The sequence below is a fragment of the Oryzias latipes genome, chromosome 3, assembly GCF_002234675.1.
Source record: "Oryzias latipes chromosome 3, ASM223467v1".
Lineage (NCBI taxonomy): Eukaryota > Metazoa > Chordata > Actinopteri > Beloniformes > Adrianichthyidae > Oryzias > Oryzias latipes.
The window spans coordinates 11,674,241-11,695,537 of NC_019861.2; the positions used below are offsets into that span (position 1 = coordinate 11,674,241).

The 21,297-nt window shown below is 38.4% G+C and overlaps 1 protein-coding gene across 1 annotated transcript in view; it reads right to left on the bottom strand.

The window, feature by feature from the left end:
- Positions 1-21,297, bottom strand: part of LOC101166699 (A disintegrin and metalloproteinase with thrombospondin motifs 7) — a 202,016-nt gene that overhangs the window by 179,075 nt on the left and 1,644 nt on the right. Inside the window, exon 2 of the mRNA XM_023952917.1 lies at positions 10,876-11,243. Within this exon, the coding sequence (XP_023808685.1) occupies positions 10,876-11,243 (368 nt within the window). The remainder of the gene's footprint in view (positions 1-10,875; positions 11,244-21,297) is intronic.

A 21,297-nucleotide genomic window follows, 5' to 3' on the forward strand; every position in this document is an offset into this window, starting at 1 on the left:
GGGACGGCGGTTCAAGGAACAATTGATGGCTCGTCTGGAATGTCCTATCTCTATATAATTATACACTTGTCTTCTTTTTGAAGTGGCCCTGCACTTCATCCTTGCTGAGGTGGCCAATAAGAAGAACAACATTTGTCAATTCTGCAACCAACAAACAAATGTTATTTTGCTGCAAGGCCTCAACATCCATTATTAGATTTGAAACCTCCCCAGAGAAGCAAATGTTCCTTAACTGACCGTAAAAGACTATTGTCAGAGAAGTGCAACTTTCTACTGCCCCAAAGAAAGCAAAAAGAAGCCCTAACAATAATAAATGTTCATGTTTATTCACAAAATCTCTTTTAATGAATTTATTGATAATAATGGATGATTTGGTCTTGGTTTTGTTCCAAGTTAATAGACCTTTTTCGCAAAAACCGGAAGTACGTCATCAACGTGTAAACCTAGTTCCGGTTTGTGCTTCGCTTGCGGAGGAATGGCAGAGCCTAGAGTGTTTTCGAAGAGCCTGAGTTGTGTTCCGAAGTTCACCAGCACCGATGTGATGAATAGTGTGAAGATGCATTCGTCCACTAAAGGAAACAAATTGGACAAGGGATATAAATTCGTCCACGAAGAGTTTATCCACCATTACCAAGGTAAGCTTCAGCTAGCTTTAGCCATAGCCGCATCACCGCTAACTCTTTGTTTACGTCAACTGTAAATCCTGGTGTTATTAATTTGTAATATAAGGCATAACACATCGCAGTGAATATGCTGTGTGTATGTTTAAGTGAAAAGGCATGAGATTAACATAACACCCAAAAATTTGGTGAAGCTGTAAATAAGAAATGTTAAGTTGCCCAAATGCGTCTTCATTCTTTTTGCTGCGGTTGCGGCACTTTCTTCACTTACTAGTATTATTTTTCTGAAAGTATGGTGAGCAGAAGTCCTCTTTTCCTGGACATGTCCTCTCTTTTGATACTTATATAATAAAATAACATTGAACATAGATGAAATGTAATTATATTTGCTTCATTTATGCAGCTCTGAACACCAATTACTCTCGATGAAATATCTCACAAACTCACTTCACTCCTGTTTTTTACAAACTCAAATCTGGTCACCCTACTGAAAGTTATAGTTTCATTTTACATTGATGTAGCAACATAAGTATGTCTTAATTTCAACCTATTTAATTTATTGTGTCTAGATATCACTGGATGCAGAATGTGCCAACCTGAAAGCTTTCTTCTGCAGTTGTGTGGCTGCTAAAGGATTTTGCAATCACATAGTTGCCATCCTGTTCCAGAGCGCACATTATTCACAGCTGGGTCTGCAGGCTGCTCCACCCCCCCGGCCTGCACGAGTGGCTTGCAAAGATGGCACAGACCAAGAGCACAGGTGGGTTTGTGATCATATTGTCATTATTTTTTAAGAACGGATGTGTATCCAGAACAACTCTAAATTATTATAAAAACACCCCAAGTAGTGACTACAGACTGTAATTGCTTTTTGCCTTTTACTTATAAGGGAATCCATCCTGAACCGGTTAGTGAGCTGATGGTGCAAAAGCCCAAAACAGTTGGCAGGGACGGTCAGAGGTCCACACTGTACAAGGCATTTACAGGTGATTCACTTTTTGTTGCTTTGTGAGCAAGTTAAGTTTGTTTTTTTTCTAATCTTATGACTAACCAAATTATGGTTACAGCAGATATAATGAATTAAATTGAAATGTAGTTATGCACTTATCAAATCAAGTCAAACTTTATTTATAAAATAGCGCTTCTCATGCACTTTATTGCAGCTCGAAGCGCTTTAACACTAAAAACAGTAAACACACAACATTACAATAAAAACCCCAACCCACCCTTCACCCTTCCCACTCCCCTCCATTAAAGCACATGACCCATGGCTCCCACGTACAATGAAATATGACTATGTAACTGTAAAAGAATAAATAAATAAATAAATAAATAAACAAACAAACAAGCATGGCTTGGCTCTGTTGTGAGGAAACAGTATCTGGGAATCCTTTCATACCAGGAGCCAGCCCGGCCACCGGAACATCGCCACAGCGCCCACCCAGACCGGGACAACACCGGGGTCCCCCTCACACCCAAAAGCTGTAAAATTAGACCCCAGCCGCCCCAGCAAGGGCAACAACTGCAGCAACAACCGCTGACCAAGCCGGCAATCCCTGGAGGAAAAGATCCCCTCAAGAAACACTGGGGCTAAAATCATAAGATGCTAAAATTAAAAACATAAAAAAGAAGAAAAAAAAATACATAAAATTGAGAATAAGATGCATAAAATTAAAATAAATACATAAAATAGCATATATTAAAACTAATAGAATAAATTAGCAGTTAAAATCAACTAAAAGCTAAATTAAAAAGGTGAGTCTTGAGCCTCTTCTTACAAACCTCTACTGTCTCTGCGGCCCTGAGGTTCTCCGGCAGGCCGTTCCACAGGCCAGGACCATAATGGCAGAACGAAGCCTCACCATAAGTTTTGGTCCTCACCTTGGGAACAACTAAGAGGCCAGCACCGGAGGACCTCAGGGTCCGCGAGGGCTCATATTTTAAAAGAATATCATTTAAATAAGAAGGCCCAAGACCATAAAAACATTTATAAACCATTAAAAGAACTTTAAAATCAATCCTGAAACGCACAGGGAGCCAATGCAGCGATTTTAAAACCGGTGTAATGTGTTCCCGCCCTCTGGTCCTCGTCAGAACTCATGCGGCTGAGTTCTGTAGAAGTTGTAAGTTTGAAAGAGACTTTTTGGGTAAACCAGAGAGAAGGGCATTACAATAATCTAAACGACTGAAAATAAAAGCATGCATTAGTACCTCTGTGCTGGCAAGAGAGAGGAACGGGCGACTCTGGCAATGTTTTTGAGATGATAAAATCCTGTCTTAACGACATTTTTAATGTGTGGGATAAAATTTAGCTCAGAGTCAAAAAGTACGCCCAGGTTTCTCACACATGGAGAAGGTTTAAAATTATGAAGATGTGGTAAAATCATCTCTCTCTTGTCTTCAGAACCGATGATTAAAACTTCAGTTTTGTCCTGGTTGACAGTTTATGTCTAACTTTTGTGTGTTGTGTTTCTCTTGTGTAGGACCACAGCCAGATCCATATCTGATGGCATCTGGAAGCAGATTATGCCAGGTGCAGCCCCAACCTCTCATGGCTGTGTTGGATGGGTTTCTGAGATGGAATGAAAGAGAACTTGGATATATATTGTGGCAAATGCATGAATGCATACCTTAAATTACACTTATCTTGTCTTTAACAATCAGTTCAGCCTTCTGTCTTACTGTTGATCTGTAATGTTATTTTTTATTGTAAATGTTTGATGTTATTTGCATACCAAAAAATTAAATGAGGCACAATTTTGACCAAAATTGTTTTATTTGTTCATCTAATTTTTTGTGTAGTCAGTCACATTTCAACAGAAAAATATTACGAATATAACATTTATATTTAATTAGATTTTAAGAATATGTGGAAACACTAAATTTTTCCATACTATTTGAACATTATACATTATTTACATACCAAACATTAATTCACTCTTCAAAACAAAAAAGTCCTTGATAATTTGCCAAAACACGGCGGTTAAGCCAGATCTGATTCACACCGCCCATCAGTGTGAGCGGCACGGGAGAGTCCCTGATGTGGAAGGACTTTATCCTACTGATCACTCTTTCCACCATAATTCTGAGGCGGGTGATGGCTTGGATTTGTTCATTTTCCTCCTTGCTGAATTGAGCTGAAAGCTTAAAAGGTGGAATGATGATCTTAGATCCAATGTCAGTAAGGAGGTCTTGAACGAGGAACTTTTGTCCGCCATGACATCGTCTCCTGGGTCCAGCAAAGGAACTTGGCTTCTAAGTCATGGATGTAATCCAAAGCCTCATCCAGAGCACATGTGAAGATAAAGAAATTAAAAATCAGTCTTAATATATTTATGCTACCTTTCAACACAACACAGTAATCATGTTTTGAAAAGTATGTTAAGTATTTAATTACAAATACATTTAATTTATTTTTGTTAAGGAAATTACAAAATGACAAAATGCTCAAAAGTGATTAAATACATGTAATTAAAATAGGTGAGAGCATGAACATCTTTTATTATAAATATTAATTTTTTCAGGTAGAAATGCATTTATCCAATAACGGTACACATAGTTGACTAACGTTAACCAAACACATTATGAACAACCTTACCTGTGTCACGTAGTCCTGATCCATCTTTACTGCCTTAGCTTAGCCACCGTATGCTAGTATCTTCACAGCATAGCTGCATAGACTGACGTTTGAGGTTCTGTCATATACTGACTCCCTTCTCAAAGGAGCAGTAAAGTTTTTCCAAGGGAAAATACTCCGGACGACACCACTCTTCAGGCGACGAACGACGCAGCCGCACCCCATCCGGAGCGAAGTTAGTAAGTGCCGGCAGCAGAGGGTGCTACCTGTGTTTACATTAAAACTATGCCCTTCATCTCTTCGCATCGCCTATATCCATTTGGGTTTCAGGTTTGGATCCACAGGAAAATAATGAAATGAAAAGTAAGGCTGTTTTTGGTAGGAAGACGAACAGCCTGGAACGCAACAGAGACTGCAACTCTTCGACTCTGCCATTCTTCATATCTGCTGCTACGCTAACAGGAAGTTGTTTTACACGTCATTGACGTATTTCCGGTCGAAAAATGCGGAAGTGTGAAAAAGGTCAATTGGATCGTGAGTTGACTGAACAAACCTTTCACTTTATTCTGATCTACTCAATCACCCAACATCAAAATTCCAGACATTAAAATCCCACTCCGATCATCTTTTGATCTATTGTAATAGTGTTCCCAGTGGTCTTTTAATGATGATTAGGAAGTTTTTTCTCAAAAAAAAACAACAAAAAAAAACAGTCCAGCCCACTAAGTTGTGGGCGGGACTGTTGGTTCTTGAGAAAGCCTCTGTTGATATCCCATCATCCCTTTTTTTGCACTCTCTCCTAACTTACATCTGCTCACAACCCCAAGCTATCCAGATGTACAGTTTTGAGGCAGATATACAGTCAGACAAGGTAAACGAATGCGTAAATGGATCTAGTCGTCCACAAGTGGATACATAAGATTGGTGCAGAGCAGGGAGCATGTGGTCTGTCCAGCTTTTTCTTCTGCGTCACAACTATAAGCTTTTTCAAACTGCATTTTATAATCCACTCCTACCTCAACACGATTTGAATAAAGAAATACCCAGGTATGCAGTTTTAATCTTAAATTCTTTTTATATTTCCTCCAACCTGGGAAACAAATGCTGCAATTTTCATCAGAGTGGGTCACATCACAGCCTCACATCACAAAATGTTTTAACAAAACCTTTAGATCTAGTGTATACATGTTCGTGGTTGCTGTGATCCACAGAGTAGCTGGTCTTTTAGCCAAAAAGGGGGGAAAATTCAACTAAAGACGAGCACGCTTGGGAGCCAATGGGCGGCTTTGACCACATCGAAGCGCTCAGAACAATGATCTCCACCTTTGCAAGTCTCTCATTACAAATATTAGTCAGTTCAATCACACAGCTGAAGTGCACCATGACTATAATCGTACTTGTGGGTAAACATAGGCATCACATTTACATGTCTGGTTTTTATGTGTTTGTGTGGTTTCCATGTGAACAGACTTTGAAAATAATCTACAATGACTGTGAAGGAGGTCGTTTTCAGAGGGAATCAGCATTATGAAAAGTATGAACCAAGAAACAAACATCCTTTAAAAAAGGATTTTCCTTAAGAAAAAAACTGCAATTAAAAAAACACAAAATAGATAATATTGTAAAGAAAAAAAACTTTCCTGTTTTGATTCTATTAGATAACAGCAAAGTTCTATAAGACTTCATATAAAAACACTATGGTCCTAAATTATGAGCACTCCAAGTGTCCTAAATCCTTTTACTTGAAAATGTTCTTTACAGTCTTAAACAATGTTTGCTCTTTTTTTCCATGTAGTAGCTATTCTTTCCAATTTCCTGAATAAGCATAATATTTTCTCTCAAGGCTATTTAGAAATTTCAATTAACAAAAATAAGTATAATTCTATACAGAATAAGAAATATTAATATTATGTTTTGTGAGTCAAATGTTTCCATTTACCTCAGGGCCTCCAACAAAAAGATGACTCTACATCAGGAATAACTATCCGTTTTGAGGATGAGGGCTATATTATAGGGTCTGAGGAGTACGAAGGGCTACACAGGACTTGTTTACTGCAAATATCCAAAAAAACACAACCACAGACCAGTAATAGTATTGTTAATAATAATTAGCAGTAGTTATTTTAACACTATGAATTGATTGCTCACATCTCCATTGTACTTATTTTCCACAATTCTAATCAATGATTTACACAGTAATGACAACAAAAACATGTATAAACATGAAACATTAATTATTTATGTTTATTTGCTGAAAAATAAAAGTCAGGAGGGCTACAGTTGTTTTGGTGGCCCAAAAAAAATAAAATCAATTTTTTTCAATAAATCCTTTTGAGAGAACACGTTTTTGAAATTTCTGAACACTTAATAAAAAACATGTAACATTTTCAGCCTAAAACTGATAGTTTTATCAATAGTCTCTGTGATTGTCTGCTCATTTATTATGTAGGTGGGAGGCTACAGAGTGGCCTAACTTGCAGTCACCGAGCGGTGCAAGACACGTTTACATTAGAGATACAACATCTAATCCTGGTACAAACCAACAAAACCTGAAGCCCTAAAAACAATTTCGGTACAAAGTAACAAATACTGAAACATAAAAGCAAATCCGGATGCAAATAATCAAATACCAAATCACAAAAAGCAATCCCGGAACAAATTGTCAAATCCAAAAAAAAAAAAAACAAAAGTGGAAAAAAACGGCTTCTAACGAAAAGAGAACATCCTGAATCTCGGAAGTGACGTCATTTAAAACTAATTGGGTATGATTTTTTTTAAATATATTTATTACTGAATTTTTATATGGACATTACAATTACATAAGACAGTCCGATGACGTGTAAGATAGTGATTGGTCTGGACAAATTACCGTACGATCGTAGGAGAAGAAATTGGAAGTTTCGTTTTAAACATCCAAGCTGCGACGTAGAGCGAGATAATCTTCTAATCGGGCTTTTATAATTGTTATGATTAAGTTCATGTTCAGTTATTTTATATGTCCAGCCAGTAAGTTTTTCTTGGCCGAATTGATCCGGAAGAAGGGTTGGGATTAGGTTAATACGTGCTAACAACATTTAGCCGTGGATGAATTTAAACTGGGATAACATCAGCCTTTATTTTGTCTGGAGCCGACTCGCAACACAAATTCACATGATTGTTTGCACTTTTTCTCAGGACTCCGCCCGTCCTAAATTCTGTCCTCTGTCTGCAGATACAAATCTCCCGGGAGACACGGTTCTTCTGAGTCTGGCAGCCCGCTCACACAGAACAGCTGAACGGACTGCGCTCTGAAGCCTCCTCGGTTGCGCACACCGTAACAAAGCACCCTCCCCTGCATGCAAACACAAAACCACGAGTCCGGCTGCTCTGCTCAGAAACATAAACATGGAATGTGTGCGTGCACGATTGATTAATCCGTGGGCACAGTTTAGCAATTCGTGTACACGTATTTTTAGATTTTTAATTTTTTTTAACCACTGGCACTTGGAGGGCTCAGAAGGTTTGTCTAGTGTCACAAGCACAGCCCCTGCTGTCCCAGTTGTTCCCAGCCCTGCGGTGGCCGCTCCGGATGATGTAGAATTTAGTACACTTTAGCTTAGCACAACACTCAGCTCTGGTTTTCCCCAAGCGCAAATTTGGTAAGAATACACTCATGCTATCCAGGCTGATATAGTGGAAGACCATGGCTTGATGCATGCTTTTGTTTCCCATTCCATAAACTTGGGGGGGGGGGGGGGGGGGGGGGGGGGGCAATAACAGGGATTTGGTTTTCACAGAAAAAGGATTTAATAATTAGAAAACTGCTCTGGCAAAAGACAAGGGACTCAAAAAAAATGCATCAAGTCAATGCCACATGAAAAAAAAAAAAAAAACCTGGTCTGAAATGTCCCAAAGAGAGGCCACAGGGGAAACCAGTAGTAATCTAATAGGGCCCACTCAAGTTGAAAAAGATAAATGTTTGAGAAAAGCTCAAATGATGATGATTTCTCAGCAGGACTGTTCTTAAAAATGATTGATTACACGATGACAAAAGACCCCAAGTTCAATGAAATAAACAAACACATACCACAAACATAAATCATTGGCCATAATGGTATTAAATAATAACTCTACCTAAATATAAATATGCCTTTCATTGAAATAAAATCATTAAAAAAATATTTTACTGAATGATCACAATGTTAAGCACTGCAACTGTATCTCCTTTTGTTTTAACATTGTGAAGCACTTTGTGAGTCGCTCTCTGAGAAAAGTGCTATATAAATAAAGATTTACTTTACTTTACTTACATATACAAGTTGCTTTTACCTAAGCAAATTTGTAGTGCTTTTATTTTGGTAACTTAAAATATAGAAAGCGAACAGTCAATAATTTATGATTTCCACAACAAAATGTTTTTCATTATAAAAAAAAAGGAATGAATGTGCCTTAACCAATTGGTTCTAAAAGTATGATTGAGGAAATAAAGGGCTGTTTATTTTCTAAATTGCTTAATGTAGCTTCTCCAGTACTTTTTAACGATTCAGGAACATGAACGGTGCTTCAAGAATAAAGGGGGGAAAAAAAACACTAATTCTTTCCAGGAACACTAAAGTGTGATGAGGCAGCATGACAGGGTGAAGGAGAGCGCTTTAATGTGGCTAAGATGCTTTATTTATATGCAGCCGCAGCCGCAGCTCTGCTTTTTCACAAGCGAAAATAAAGTGTATTTCACTGCTCATCGCCATGATGTTGAACTTTTTTCAGAGCGTTGTACACATCACTCTGATTCATCAGGTTACTGAACAAGAATCTATTGCTGTGAAGTTCTGCAGAACCATGGCCCACTTTGCCGACAGCATTTGGGCTGATGCTCCGTGCATTAGCCGCTGCACAGCTGCACTGCTTCACTGCTTCACACATTCTTATCTGAACCCGGTACAACGCACTGAAATCTGCGTTTTTACTGGTACTGGCAGCAACGTGGCACAGAGCTTTGGTTCGGTACACATCCCAAGTAAAAACTGAGTACTGCAAGTCTAATGACAACAAAACAGGCTGCTTCTCAGCGAGATCTTGTTGTTTTGGTTCGGTGTAGAGTTGTTTAAAGAGGCTCAGTGTGCTCTGTTGCCAATTACCGGTTAGAGGTTTAAGTGGAAAACAAGAGTCAGACGCTGAAGGACGCTCATAAATAATTAAATAAATATTGCCCTGACAGCATTTTGAATTTGATACAAATATTCGCAAATGAAATTTCGCGATATATCTCCGAATCGATTTTTTCCAACAGCCCAACATACCCCATGCTGTATGTTCAGAGCTACAGTAAATGAACAAAAGTGACAAAAAATAAATAAAAGACAAGACAACTCAAAAGAATAAAAAGCTAAACAGACTTTGAAATAAGTAAATAAAAAAGTTACATAAAAATAAATGAAAAGACAAAAAAAAACATTTAAAGATAAATAAACAAAAGTGAGAAAAATATTTAACAAATAAATAAGTTAAACAAATAATGCAAATTTTTTTTATCATTTTTGTCTGTCCCAAGCCTGGGTAAATGCAGACGGTAGTGTCAGGAATGGCATCCTACATAAAACCTTGAAGAAAAGTCAAGTGTATCATAGGAGACAATAGATACAGCACAGACAAGATTGATTGATAAGGTCTACAGAAAAAAAAACAGCATGGAAAATCGCACTGAAATTTCTTTTCAAAACAGCAAGACCACAAAAGATAAAACACACAGGGAGGGTCCACTGTGAACAATTTATCATGAAAGTTAACTATTTTCAAGATAAACAAAGATGTTTAAATTTAGCTTCAGTTGTTATTACTGACAAATAAAGGTCTCTCAAACCAAAATGTTGTTAAAATTAACAAATTAATTTCCATTACAATAAATTAAACATTTATGTTTTTATTCTTTTTTAAATAGTTTTTTTTCTTAATGTTTTATTGCTGTTTTATGATATCTGAGTAAAGTTCTGGTGTTCAGAATTCAGATTGCTGCAGGGAAAGGCTTTCCGCTAATATGCATTTTAATGCTCAGAGTTATTTGGTTTATTTTTGTCCATAAACACTAAAATGTTTGTCTTTGCAAATCTAAAAGAAAGAATCTCTTAAAATATCTTTTTCCAATAGAAAAAAATATAAAGTTTTTCTAGCTGTCTTGGCTCTCACATTTGCTTCTACAATCCATTCCCAGAACCATCACTAAAGAGGGAAAAGGCCTATATAGTAATTTTCTGCTTCCTTTTCTCTGAATAAGCCATAAAACTTATTAAAACAAGACAATCCTGAGTATAAATTCTGAGTGACTGCAGGTGAGTCAGAGGAGATTATTTGCTCAGCGGATGTGTTCACTATAGTGGATACTGTTAAGCTGTAACATTTACCATCTAGTTTTATAACTCATTAATGAGTCATATCACCAGAAACTTTTCCTACAGGAAAAGTTTCTACAGGAAAAGTTTCTGGCTTAATTTGCTCAAAATATTTTTTTCTGCCGTTGTGGAATATTTTCATTATACCATAATTATAAGTTGTGGCTGCACTGCTGGTGTATTCATCAGGATACTTTTGCAAAGAAGATCTTTGATTTTTTGACAATTATCCTCATATTCCAGTAAAACCTGGAGCTCCACATTATAAAATTTAAAAAATCCACATAACAGTAATAAACCTGCAGTTACTCACCAGTCCATCACATGTACTTATGGCTGCGCTTCCCTTCACAGTGGTCTCACCCAACACTTCACCAAAGTAATGGCATCGTGAGTGTCCAGGATGGTGGATTTTGGCCCCTTTCAGCCCACCATACCTCCTCTCTGTCAGGAAGCCAGGAGCCAACAGGTTTGTATTCAGGCTGAGGTTCAGCTGCAAGCCATGGCCGCCAAGGGAAAACTGGTAGAAGACCTGATCCAGGTCTTCTGGATCCTCAGAGGCTCCCCTGCGCTGCACACGACGAGCATGATGAGGCAGGAAGTGGGACAGGAAGTGACCTTCGGCATCCACTCTGGTGGGGTGGACAACTTCATAGTGAGGTAGGCTCTGGAGAAATCTGTCTGTGAAAGTGGAGGTGAAAAGCAAAATAACTTTATGGATGATTTCATCTTGTAGGAGTTAATAAAGAATAAAATTCAAAGCAAATCAAACCAGAACCACGTGGCAGTTTTTCAGTCATTTATGCTCATTACAACTGAAGTTTCTCTTGCAGGCTTCAAACTGCGCGTATAGGAGAAGATGTCTTCAAAATGTAAGATAAGCATTATGCATATACCAAAATAAAACATGTAGTCTTGCTGAATTCAAGTAAAATGTTTTTTTCCCCAAACCTTTTTTGTTTTGTGTGATTAAAAAAAAAAAAAATTAACAAAAAGAGTACAAGAAAGAACTGTCAATAAAAAAAAGAAGTTGCATAAGACTTACTTATACCATCTAATTCTTTTTCAGGTTTTTTATTTTTATTTGACCCATATAGAGAGATTAATTGATGTAAAATAAACACAAGAAACCTCTCAGTACATACAGTATGATACTGTAACATAACTTTCTAATCTAGTTCCAGCTTATTAGAAATCAATCTTTACTGCTCATTTTTAATCTGTTTTAATTGTCAACTAGTACATATAAAGTTTTGAGATGAGCGGCTGGATGGCTCAGTTAGCTGGGTGTAGAACTGGGAGTAGAACCAAGGTTTGTTCCCTAGGGGGCGCGATGAGCTTCATCTAGTGGGGGTGGGGGGGGGTCCTTAGGCAAGACCCTACATTCTATTGCCTAACTATGTAGCCACAAGGGGGTCCAAGTCTGAGTCCCTGTGCTGGTCCCCAGCCCAAGTAAACGATTGTGTCAGGAAGGGCATCCGGTGTAAAAATCTCTGCAAAGACCACCTGTGAGAATTAGCTAAAGCCAGCCGCACAGTTTAGAGCCAGACACCAGCTTGGATGAGTATTTGTCTGTAAGTGGATGCATCAGGATGGAGCAGAACAAGCTTGTGGCCCTCCAACTGCAGCACCTATGTTACTGCTACAGGCTTTTTCCAAAACCGTTTCTTTGTCTGCACCGGATTCACAATGATTTAAACAAAAAAAAACCTCAGAAATTTAGTTTTAAGCTTAATTTTCTTTATTTATGTCCTCCATCATGAGAACAATGGCACAAGGACAGAATAAAAACCCTGAAAACATAATTTTCATCAAAGTGGGTAAAAGAATTGCTAGAAGAGAGATTGAACCTTTTCCTGACAACAGCCCTTTATATTTTGGCAAAGCAATTGACTTTTTGGGCCTTATTTTGAAATTTGTTTTTTCAGAGTCACACTTGTAGTTGCTGCTTTTAAATATTTGAAGCTTCTGTGGGCATTGCACCATCTAACCACTGTTGAACTTACTGGCACACCCACTGTTAAAAGACTGATGACTCTTAATTATGCTCTTGTTTTTCTGTTTCCAAATTATTTTGACTTATTTTACTTATTATTACTTATTATTTCATTATTTTACACAGTTTAAACAATCCCAGTGTTCCAAATGAGTCCCTTTTTAAAAAAAAATATTGTAAAAGGTTAGTGATAATGACAATACTGCTCATGTGTCAATCTAAATAGGTAAGTAGAATTTATCTTTATTTTTCATAATGTGGGCTTTTCAGAGAGAAAGAATGTAATTAGCTCAGATACAATATTATGTCTGAACTGGAAAGAAAAGATGATGCATCTGGCGTAGATTTATCATGATAAATGTTTTTTCAAAGACTGACAGAGTCTTTGAGACTGTAACCTTACTTTACAAACAGCAAGCTGTATTGTGGCATTTGAAAGAAAGAAAAACTCGGAAATTTTTCAATTTCGACTAACAGAAATAAAAGGCTTAGCAGGAAGAACATTAAATAATAATTATGAAACAGGGCTTACCGATAAATAGAAAACTGAATGGACGCTCAAATGAGCTAAATTATTTCTGTGAATCCAATAAACTTACTACAGCAACATGAGGATTGATACAAGCAGAGTCCTTTACTGAGCCAAAAATACTTGAAACAAAGTAATTAGAATTAATATAAACAGTTAGAGTGGATTACCGCCAGATTTTATGAGTGACACAATGATTAAAAAATACTGCATTCATCTCTGAAGGGAAATCCAGTTACTCCATGGATTATGTTAATAATAATAATAATCATAATAAGAATAATCATTTTTAGTTATAAGGCACCAAGGTCACCAAACAAGGATAAAAGCACACATTTAAAAGCACTGGAAATACATTTTAAAAGTTTAAAAAGACAAGTGTAGGGCTGCAGCTATCGATTATTTTGTAATCGATTAGTCTAGCACTTAATCGATCGATTAATCGAGTAATCGGATAAAACGATTTGTGTGTGTTTTTGAACAACCAAAACAAATCTTGCATAACAAAAATGATGTGGTTGTAAAATGAACAAGCATTTGATTTTAAAGATGGGCTCTGATGCAAATGTTACTTTTGGTGTTTTTAAGTTGGTCTTGAGAAGTGGCGGAGCTAGAACATTTTGTATTGGGGGGGGGGGGGGGGGCAGAAGACTTTGAAAGGGTGGCACAACACCAAAGTGGAAGGCCATTAAAAATAAAAGAATCAGAAAAACATATTTGATCATTATCATTGTTTATATTTCGTGTAAAAATAATGCTTTTGTTATTTTTGCAATGCTTAAAGAAGCCTCGCGGTCCGCCGAAAGGCGAGCTACCGCCTGTCCCAGCCCCTGCCCCTCGGCGCCCCCTCCGCGGCCCGCGCTGGTCGCCGCGGAGGGGGCGTGGAGCGGCTGACGCCGCCCCTCGCTCGCTGCCGGCGGCACGCGCGTGTATGCCCGCTCTATTTTGCAGTACAGACACTGCACCTTGTTCTCTTCTTTATTAAGTGTGTAATGATCCCACACTTTAGACAATTTCTGCCATTTATTTATAGATCTATTCTCCGCCATCGCGCCAACTAAATTCAAAAGGTCCGTGTGAATAAACGGTCCGTGTGACACAATCAAATCCCTGCGCCGCGCGTATAGTGCGCGTCATAGGAATTTAACGAGGCTTCGAGGCAGAGTTTTTGCCTCGAGGAATTTTTGTAATCGAGTAACTCGAGTAACTCGAGGAATCGTTTCAGCCCTAGACAAGTGCATTACTATAAGGAAGAGTAGGCTAGTCTGAAAAGGGGATCTTAGGCTGAAGATGAAGTGAAGGAGTGAGTCTACAATCCGGAGATGGTGAGTCCAGAGGAGGATAATAAATTGAAAGGAGGAGCAGGGCTTGAGGTAGCAGGTAGGAGTGGCGACAACAAGTAGATGGGTAATCATTGCAGCGAGTAGCATGGAACATAGTTGTTGCATGTGGAAATGGTTTTCTGTTAAGTGACATTGGTATGTATTTTGATTATCAGGGGGTACAATGAGCTTCATCCAGTGTGGGTCCTTAGGCAAGACCCTTTCCACTGCTGCCTAACTACGTATCCCCAACCCAGATATAATACAGGGTTGTGTCAAGAAGAGCATCCGGTGCAAAAATATCTGCCAAACCACCTGTGTGAATCAGTGAAAGCTGATTCACTGTGGTGACCCCTGATTGAAAGGTCGAAAGGTGAACGACAGTGGCTTGTATCATCAGTAGATAATAGAGATGTTCAACACTACTTTTTGTAGCATTTTGTAGCAGTTAACATAAAAGGGTTCCATCCGATTGGTCGATGATGTAAAGAAGTCCCTCCGATTGGTCAAATGCATAAAGGGATTCATTTGATTTGTTAAATACTTCAAGCTGCCTTAAGATTGTTTTTGCACATTTAAGGTAACCATTTACTGCAGTTTTCGCAGACTTTTGCAATATGTGTATTGCACAGCTTGTGATCGCAATAACAATAAAGTTGTGATTTATTGTGCAGGCCTACCTATAATAGTCTTGAATATTAGGCTGCCTCCTTTCCTAAACATCAGCTGTCCAGTTCATCTGTCTTGACAACTGTCTTGGACGGTGTAAGGCATTCAGTTAGTTGATTACTTTTGGATTTTTTCATCCCGCTGTCCATATTAAGTGGAAGGGTTTTGATGTTTAAGCATGGGGATGGACTTTGATAGTTCAGTCTTTTCCAGCTATCTTTATTTGTTTTTATCAGTTAGCTCCCCAATACATAGTTAGCATCAGGGAAGGGCCGATTGACGGTTGACACAGCTGGGTTGGTTAAGTCACTGCTTTTTTGTTTTGTTTTGGCCAATGAACGCTGTTCCCAAACTTGTTTGTTATCCTATTCTTTCCATATGTTGTAGTCTTTTTTATGTTACCCCAGACCTCACTGAGTGGTGCACTTCATGGGCCGTAGCACATCTGGGGGCTTGTCTGGGATTTTTTCTCACTTTTTCCAGTGGCTTTTTTCTCTTTTGCCCCAGCGTCTTATGTAGCAAGAGTGCACTCAATTGTGTCAATACTTTGCACACATTTTCTTTCATTTTCTTACGGAATCAAGGCCTTTTTTACCTCTCCTTCTCTGTTCACTTATTGAGGTGAGTGTTGAGTTTGAGTATGTGACGGCCTTCTTGTTCTTCCAGTTTCTTTCTATTCCATTTGTTTTTCTGATCAGCTGATTGAAAGGCTGTCACCCAGATAGCTGATTGTCAGGAGAAGCTGATTTAGATAAAAGAAGAAGAAGCTTCACTGTGAGGGAGAAAGCTGCTGTTGTCTAGCTAAACAAATACATTTGTAAACCTCAACCACTGGACCTTAGATTCCTCAGTGTAAAGGTATGTATTGGCAGGAGTATGGCAATGTGATACATATCATAAAAAGTACAGTTTATTTCCAACATTGCTAACGTAGCTACTCCAGCACTTTTAAACAGTTCAGGAGCATGAACGGTGCTTGAATGGGTGCTTCAAAAACAAGATAAAAAAACGCCAATCTTACAGAAACAGTGTGATGAGGGAAGGAGAAGGGGTTACTTTAATTTGTCTAAGATGGTTTATTTAAATGACAGTCTGTACTGCAGCACCGTTCCCTCACACGTGGAAATAAAAACGTATTACACCGCTGATCGCCACAACAACTGTCTTTTTTAGACCAATGTACACATCACTCTGATCCATCAGGTTGCTGAACTAGAATCTATTACTTTGAGGTTCCGCAGAACATTAGTCCACACCGCTGACAGCCTTTTGATTGAGACTCCGTGCATGACTGCACAGCTGCTCTGCTTCACTCATTCGTATCTGAGCCCACTACAAATTACAGCAATCCGTGTTTTTATATGATACTGGCAGCAGCATGGCACAGAGTTTCAGTTCGGTACCCATCCCAAGTAAAAACTAAGTGGTACATGTCTCACAACAACAAAATCTGCGAGGCTGACTGAATATTTAGCATTTAACACGAGCTGGTTCAATAGATCGTGTTGTTCTGGTGCGTTGTCGAGCTGCTCACAGAGGCTGAGGGTGTGTCTGAATTCCAACCCTAACCCCTAGTGCACTGTATAGTGCATTTGCCATTTTGTAGTGCTGTCCAAATCTACAATTCCAAAATCGAGTGCCCTGGTAATTTCCCAGGAGTCTCTGCGAAAAACCAGTGTGCATCAATGCTCACTCGTTTGGGCGACTTTAGACCGCAATGCATTGCGTTGGAACATTTTTTACCCAAAAAATGTATTTTAATGTATTTTTTTGATAAACTATCAACACTTTTTATCTCCAGAAGACAGTGGTCTCAAATAATAATCGCAAAAAACTCATTTTAATTAGATTTGAACTTTGTGAAATTGATGACGTCCTATCCGCTGTTGAAAAAAAAAAAGAAAGTAGCGAGCATGGTGTCCGAATTGCTTTTAAAATTCACGGCACTACATAATGCCTCATTATATAGTTTTTTAGTAGTTAGGGGTTAGGGTGAGAATTCGGACACAACTTTAGTGTGCTGTGTTACTAACCAGCGGTCGGAGCCTTAGGTGGAAAACAAGAGTAAATAAATTATCGTCTTGACAGCATTTTTAATTGATACAAGTATCACCAAATGAAATATCGTGATATGTCACCAAATCAATTTTTCCCTACACCCCTATATCAGTATCCCTGTGTTTGGCTACTTTGTTGCGACCGATCCCGCTGTGTGCAGTGGACTTGGGTTTGTAACAGAGCAGCAATAACTTTTTCTTTGCTTTCTAATAATGTCTCCAAAGTACATCTCTGACATGTTAGTGCCATATGAACCATCTCGTGCTCTGAGGACCTCAGGGGCCGGCCTCCTGATGATTCCCAGAGTCAGAACTAAACAAGGGGAATCAGCGTTTCAATATTCTGCAGCTAAAATCTGGAACAGCCTCCCTGAAGTCGTAAGACAGGCCTCTTCGGTGTTCATGTTCAAATCTAGACTGAAAACATTCCTGTTTAGCCGTGTATATGACTGAAAGGTCCTATCTGCACTTTTCTTTCATTTCCTTCCTTTCTTTTTAAATCAATTTTCACATTTTTCTTCCTTTTCTTTTAAAGTAAATTTTACATTGATTATTTCTATGATGTATTGTGATTTTAATGCATTTTTCTGTTTTGTGAAGCACCTTGAATTACTTTGTGTACGAATTGTACTATACAAATAAACTTGCCTTGCCTTGCCTAATACTTTTATTTGCCTTTACTTTTACATGGATTGTCCTTGAAGACTTTGCTTACAGTTGAAAAATCAACTGTTTATGCATTAAAGAAAAGGAACTTACACAACATTGAAGTCTGCAAGATGGAGAAAGAACTAAGGGACAACTTCAATTAAAAGCACTTGATTCACAGCACACTCTTCTTTTCCTTTCTGTGCTTCTTTTCACTCTGCATTAGTTGTAAATACGTGGGTTAGATAACTTTCTATCCTTTTTAGAGCAAGCTGCTGACATGTTGAAGTGGCGTACAAGTGTCTGTCCGCTGCCGCTTCAGTGTTCAAGGTGTGTCAAGGTGAAGGTTGCGGTGTCTGGTGCTTGCAAACTCACACCTGAAGTTTACAGGCAGACGTTTTTCTGCCTCAAGAAAAAGGCAAATCAGACTTAAGTGGAGCTTGAACACAGAAGAAAGATTCCTTTCACTCACTGGTTTCAGTAGGATGTTACTTCAGGAGTTGTGCTATTCTCGAAATTGAAGTACTGTCTATCTGAGTGGGCCTGAAATCATCTGACGCCACTATCCAGGCAGAAGAGCATATTCTGACACATAAAAGCAGGGTGAGACTCCATCCTTCCCCACCAGAGTATGGTCCCGGCAAATCTGACTGACCTGTTTCTAAAGGCAAAACATGCTTTGGTAAGGACAATAACAAACATAAACAGACACCCCCCATCTCCAAAGTTTACTCCAAGTGGCTAATTTTTCTTCTTCTTTTTCAGGTAATATGCAGTTTGACAGTCAGTTAACTCTTTACTTTTTTTTCTTTTGGCCTACTTTTGTTTTGGTTGAACCTATATATACATCTTACATATGAGCTTCCCTTCATTTGCATTTCTGAGTATTTCTTTACTCAAATCGTGTTGGATGAGGATGAGATAAAAACACACCGTTTGAAAAAGCTCAGGTCTGTGATGCAGCAGCTGCCATAGCCGGGTCCGAGTCTCCCTTCTCCGGTGCAATTTGGAAGCATTCACTTGCAGACAAATAGCTCCACCAACGTCTTTGTTTTCACCGTCCCACCTGGAATCTGTCTCAAAACTGTACGGCTGGATAGCTCTGATATTGTTTGCAATTTCTTTGCTACGCTAATGTTAACTAGAGCTTGTGATATGCTATCAGCTAAGGGGAGAGCTAAGGCTGATGAGAATTTAGCATAGCTAACTTCTGCGCCAGCAGCCCCCCCCCCCAAAATACGTCTTAAAAAAACAACATAGGCTTTTTGATTTGGGCTAAAAACTGCATAATCACAATAAAAAGACGACTGGGAACATGTTTACAATAGGAAAAATTGTAGTTGGAGTGGGACTTTAAAGACCCACTCTGATCATCTTTTGATGTATTGTAAAAGCATTCCCAGCGGTCTTTTATATACGATTAGGCCGTTTATAGGCAAGTCCAAATAGTATGACTGAGTAATCGCTGTTTATTTTGTTTACGGAAGTCTATGAGATTTTGCCTTCTTGGAACCAGTGGGTGCTTCTTATCTGGAACGTGAGGGGAAAGGGGTCACTCAGTCCAGTTCTCATATACAGTCAATGAGGAACCCTGACTTATATTCAGGTGGCTAAAGTAAGCAAATGTTTAGTTAGGTAGCACCTCTCTCAGGTTAAAAAATAGAAAAGTACTTCAGAATAGAATGAAAGAAAAAAATCAATCAGAAACTGGAAATAAAAAACGATCATCACATTCATAGGGTGTGTCTACAAAGAAATGTCTGCAAAACAGCAAACAAAATATGATATGATGCAAGGATAAAATGTTCCTGAGAATATAGTCAGTGTTGTATTGGGTCTGATAGAGCAATGATGTGGTAAAATAGATTTAAAAAAGCTTTGATAACTCCTATCAAGTAAAAAAAGAAACAAAGAAATGAACAGTCTTGGTGAGTGGCTGTTGGAAAAGTTAGAAAATAACTGCTTGAAACTCACTAAATTGTAAGAAAATACAGAATTAACAAACACATTATTACTTAAAGTCACTCTTAATTTCTATTGCATAACTGCCTTAATCACGTAATGAAAAAATGAATAAAATGTTCTTAAGGCTTGTATGTGTTGCATGACAACTCCATATTATTTCACAGACTATTATTTTACATATTCCTAAAATAAAATTTAACTTTTTTTTATCTGAAAAACAAAATTCAGCATCCCTTCTTGAAGGGATGCTCAATTCCATTTCTTTATTGGATGAACTCCACAAGTTGCATGATTCAGATGATATCTGAAGTTCATAAATGGGAGCCAGTTTAGCTCGTGCTGGTTTGCGGCGCCTTCCGTCCGTGAAACCCGGGTTCAACTCCGGGCTGCACCCTGTTCCCTTCTCTACCTCTGCCGGTTCCAAGCCCAGTATGAGAAGGTTGCGTCAGGAAGGGCATCCGGCGTAAAACATTGCCAAATGCGACTTGTTCGCTGTGGCAACCCCTGATGGGAGAAGCCGAAAGTGGAAGAAGATCTGAAGTTCATAAAGATTAAGCTTCTCGTCAAGCTGTTAGTTTATATTGAAGCGATTCTGTACCATAATTAAAAATGAAAGACAAAACCAGAAATGCTTTTTCATTTTCTAAATTAAGCTGCATTTTTTGACTCAAAATTGAAATGAAAAAGCAATTCGACAAAATGCTTTTTCATTTTCTTCTTCAACACTGCTTATGCTGTCACTTAATTAAAATGATAAAGAAAATGGTATTTCTCCTGATGATTGTACACAGCTTCTCAGGACTATGTAGCAGCATTTCCGCCTTCTGCGGTCCTCCTTTGGACGCACCATGGTTCGTCGAAACTTTCCCCCGGATGACTAGCTTTATCTTCGGACCGGCAGCCAAATCGCCGAAGGCGGAAGTGCTGCTAGTGCTACACAGACCTGAGAAACTAAACCATTACCGTATTTTCCGGACTATAAGTCGCCCTTTTTTTCATAGTTTGGCAAGGGGTGCGACTTATACTCCGCAGCGACTTGTATAAGAAATAAATTGAAATAAATACATTGTTAACCCTCCTGTTATGTTCATTTGTGAGGAACAGAGATGATGTTCCTGGGTCAATTTGATGTATGAGGTACGTTAAGTGTTAAGAGTATTTTAAGTGACAAACTTTTTTTACAGTACGATCATGAAGGCCAACATAATATTCTATTTTCCAATGATTTCTTAGATTCAGAAATGCAATAAAAATGACTACATTCTACAAATACAGGATGAAAACACAGTATTAGTTGGCCAATGATGCTTCATGAAAGGAATAAATAAATAAGTATGAGAAAGAATTACTGTGAAATTATGAGATAAATAGTCTGCAGTGATTGTGTCATATGAGGTTGTGCAAGTTATTTGTTCTTGGTCTCAGATTTTGTCAAATAAATTTCCCGTCAAAATGAAACTTATAGTCCAGTGCGACTTATCTGTTTTTTCTACTTTATAATGCCTTTTTTGACTGGTGCGACTTATACTCTGGAGCGACTTACAGTCCG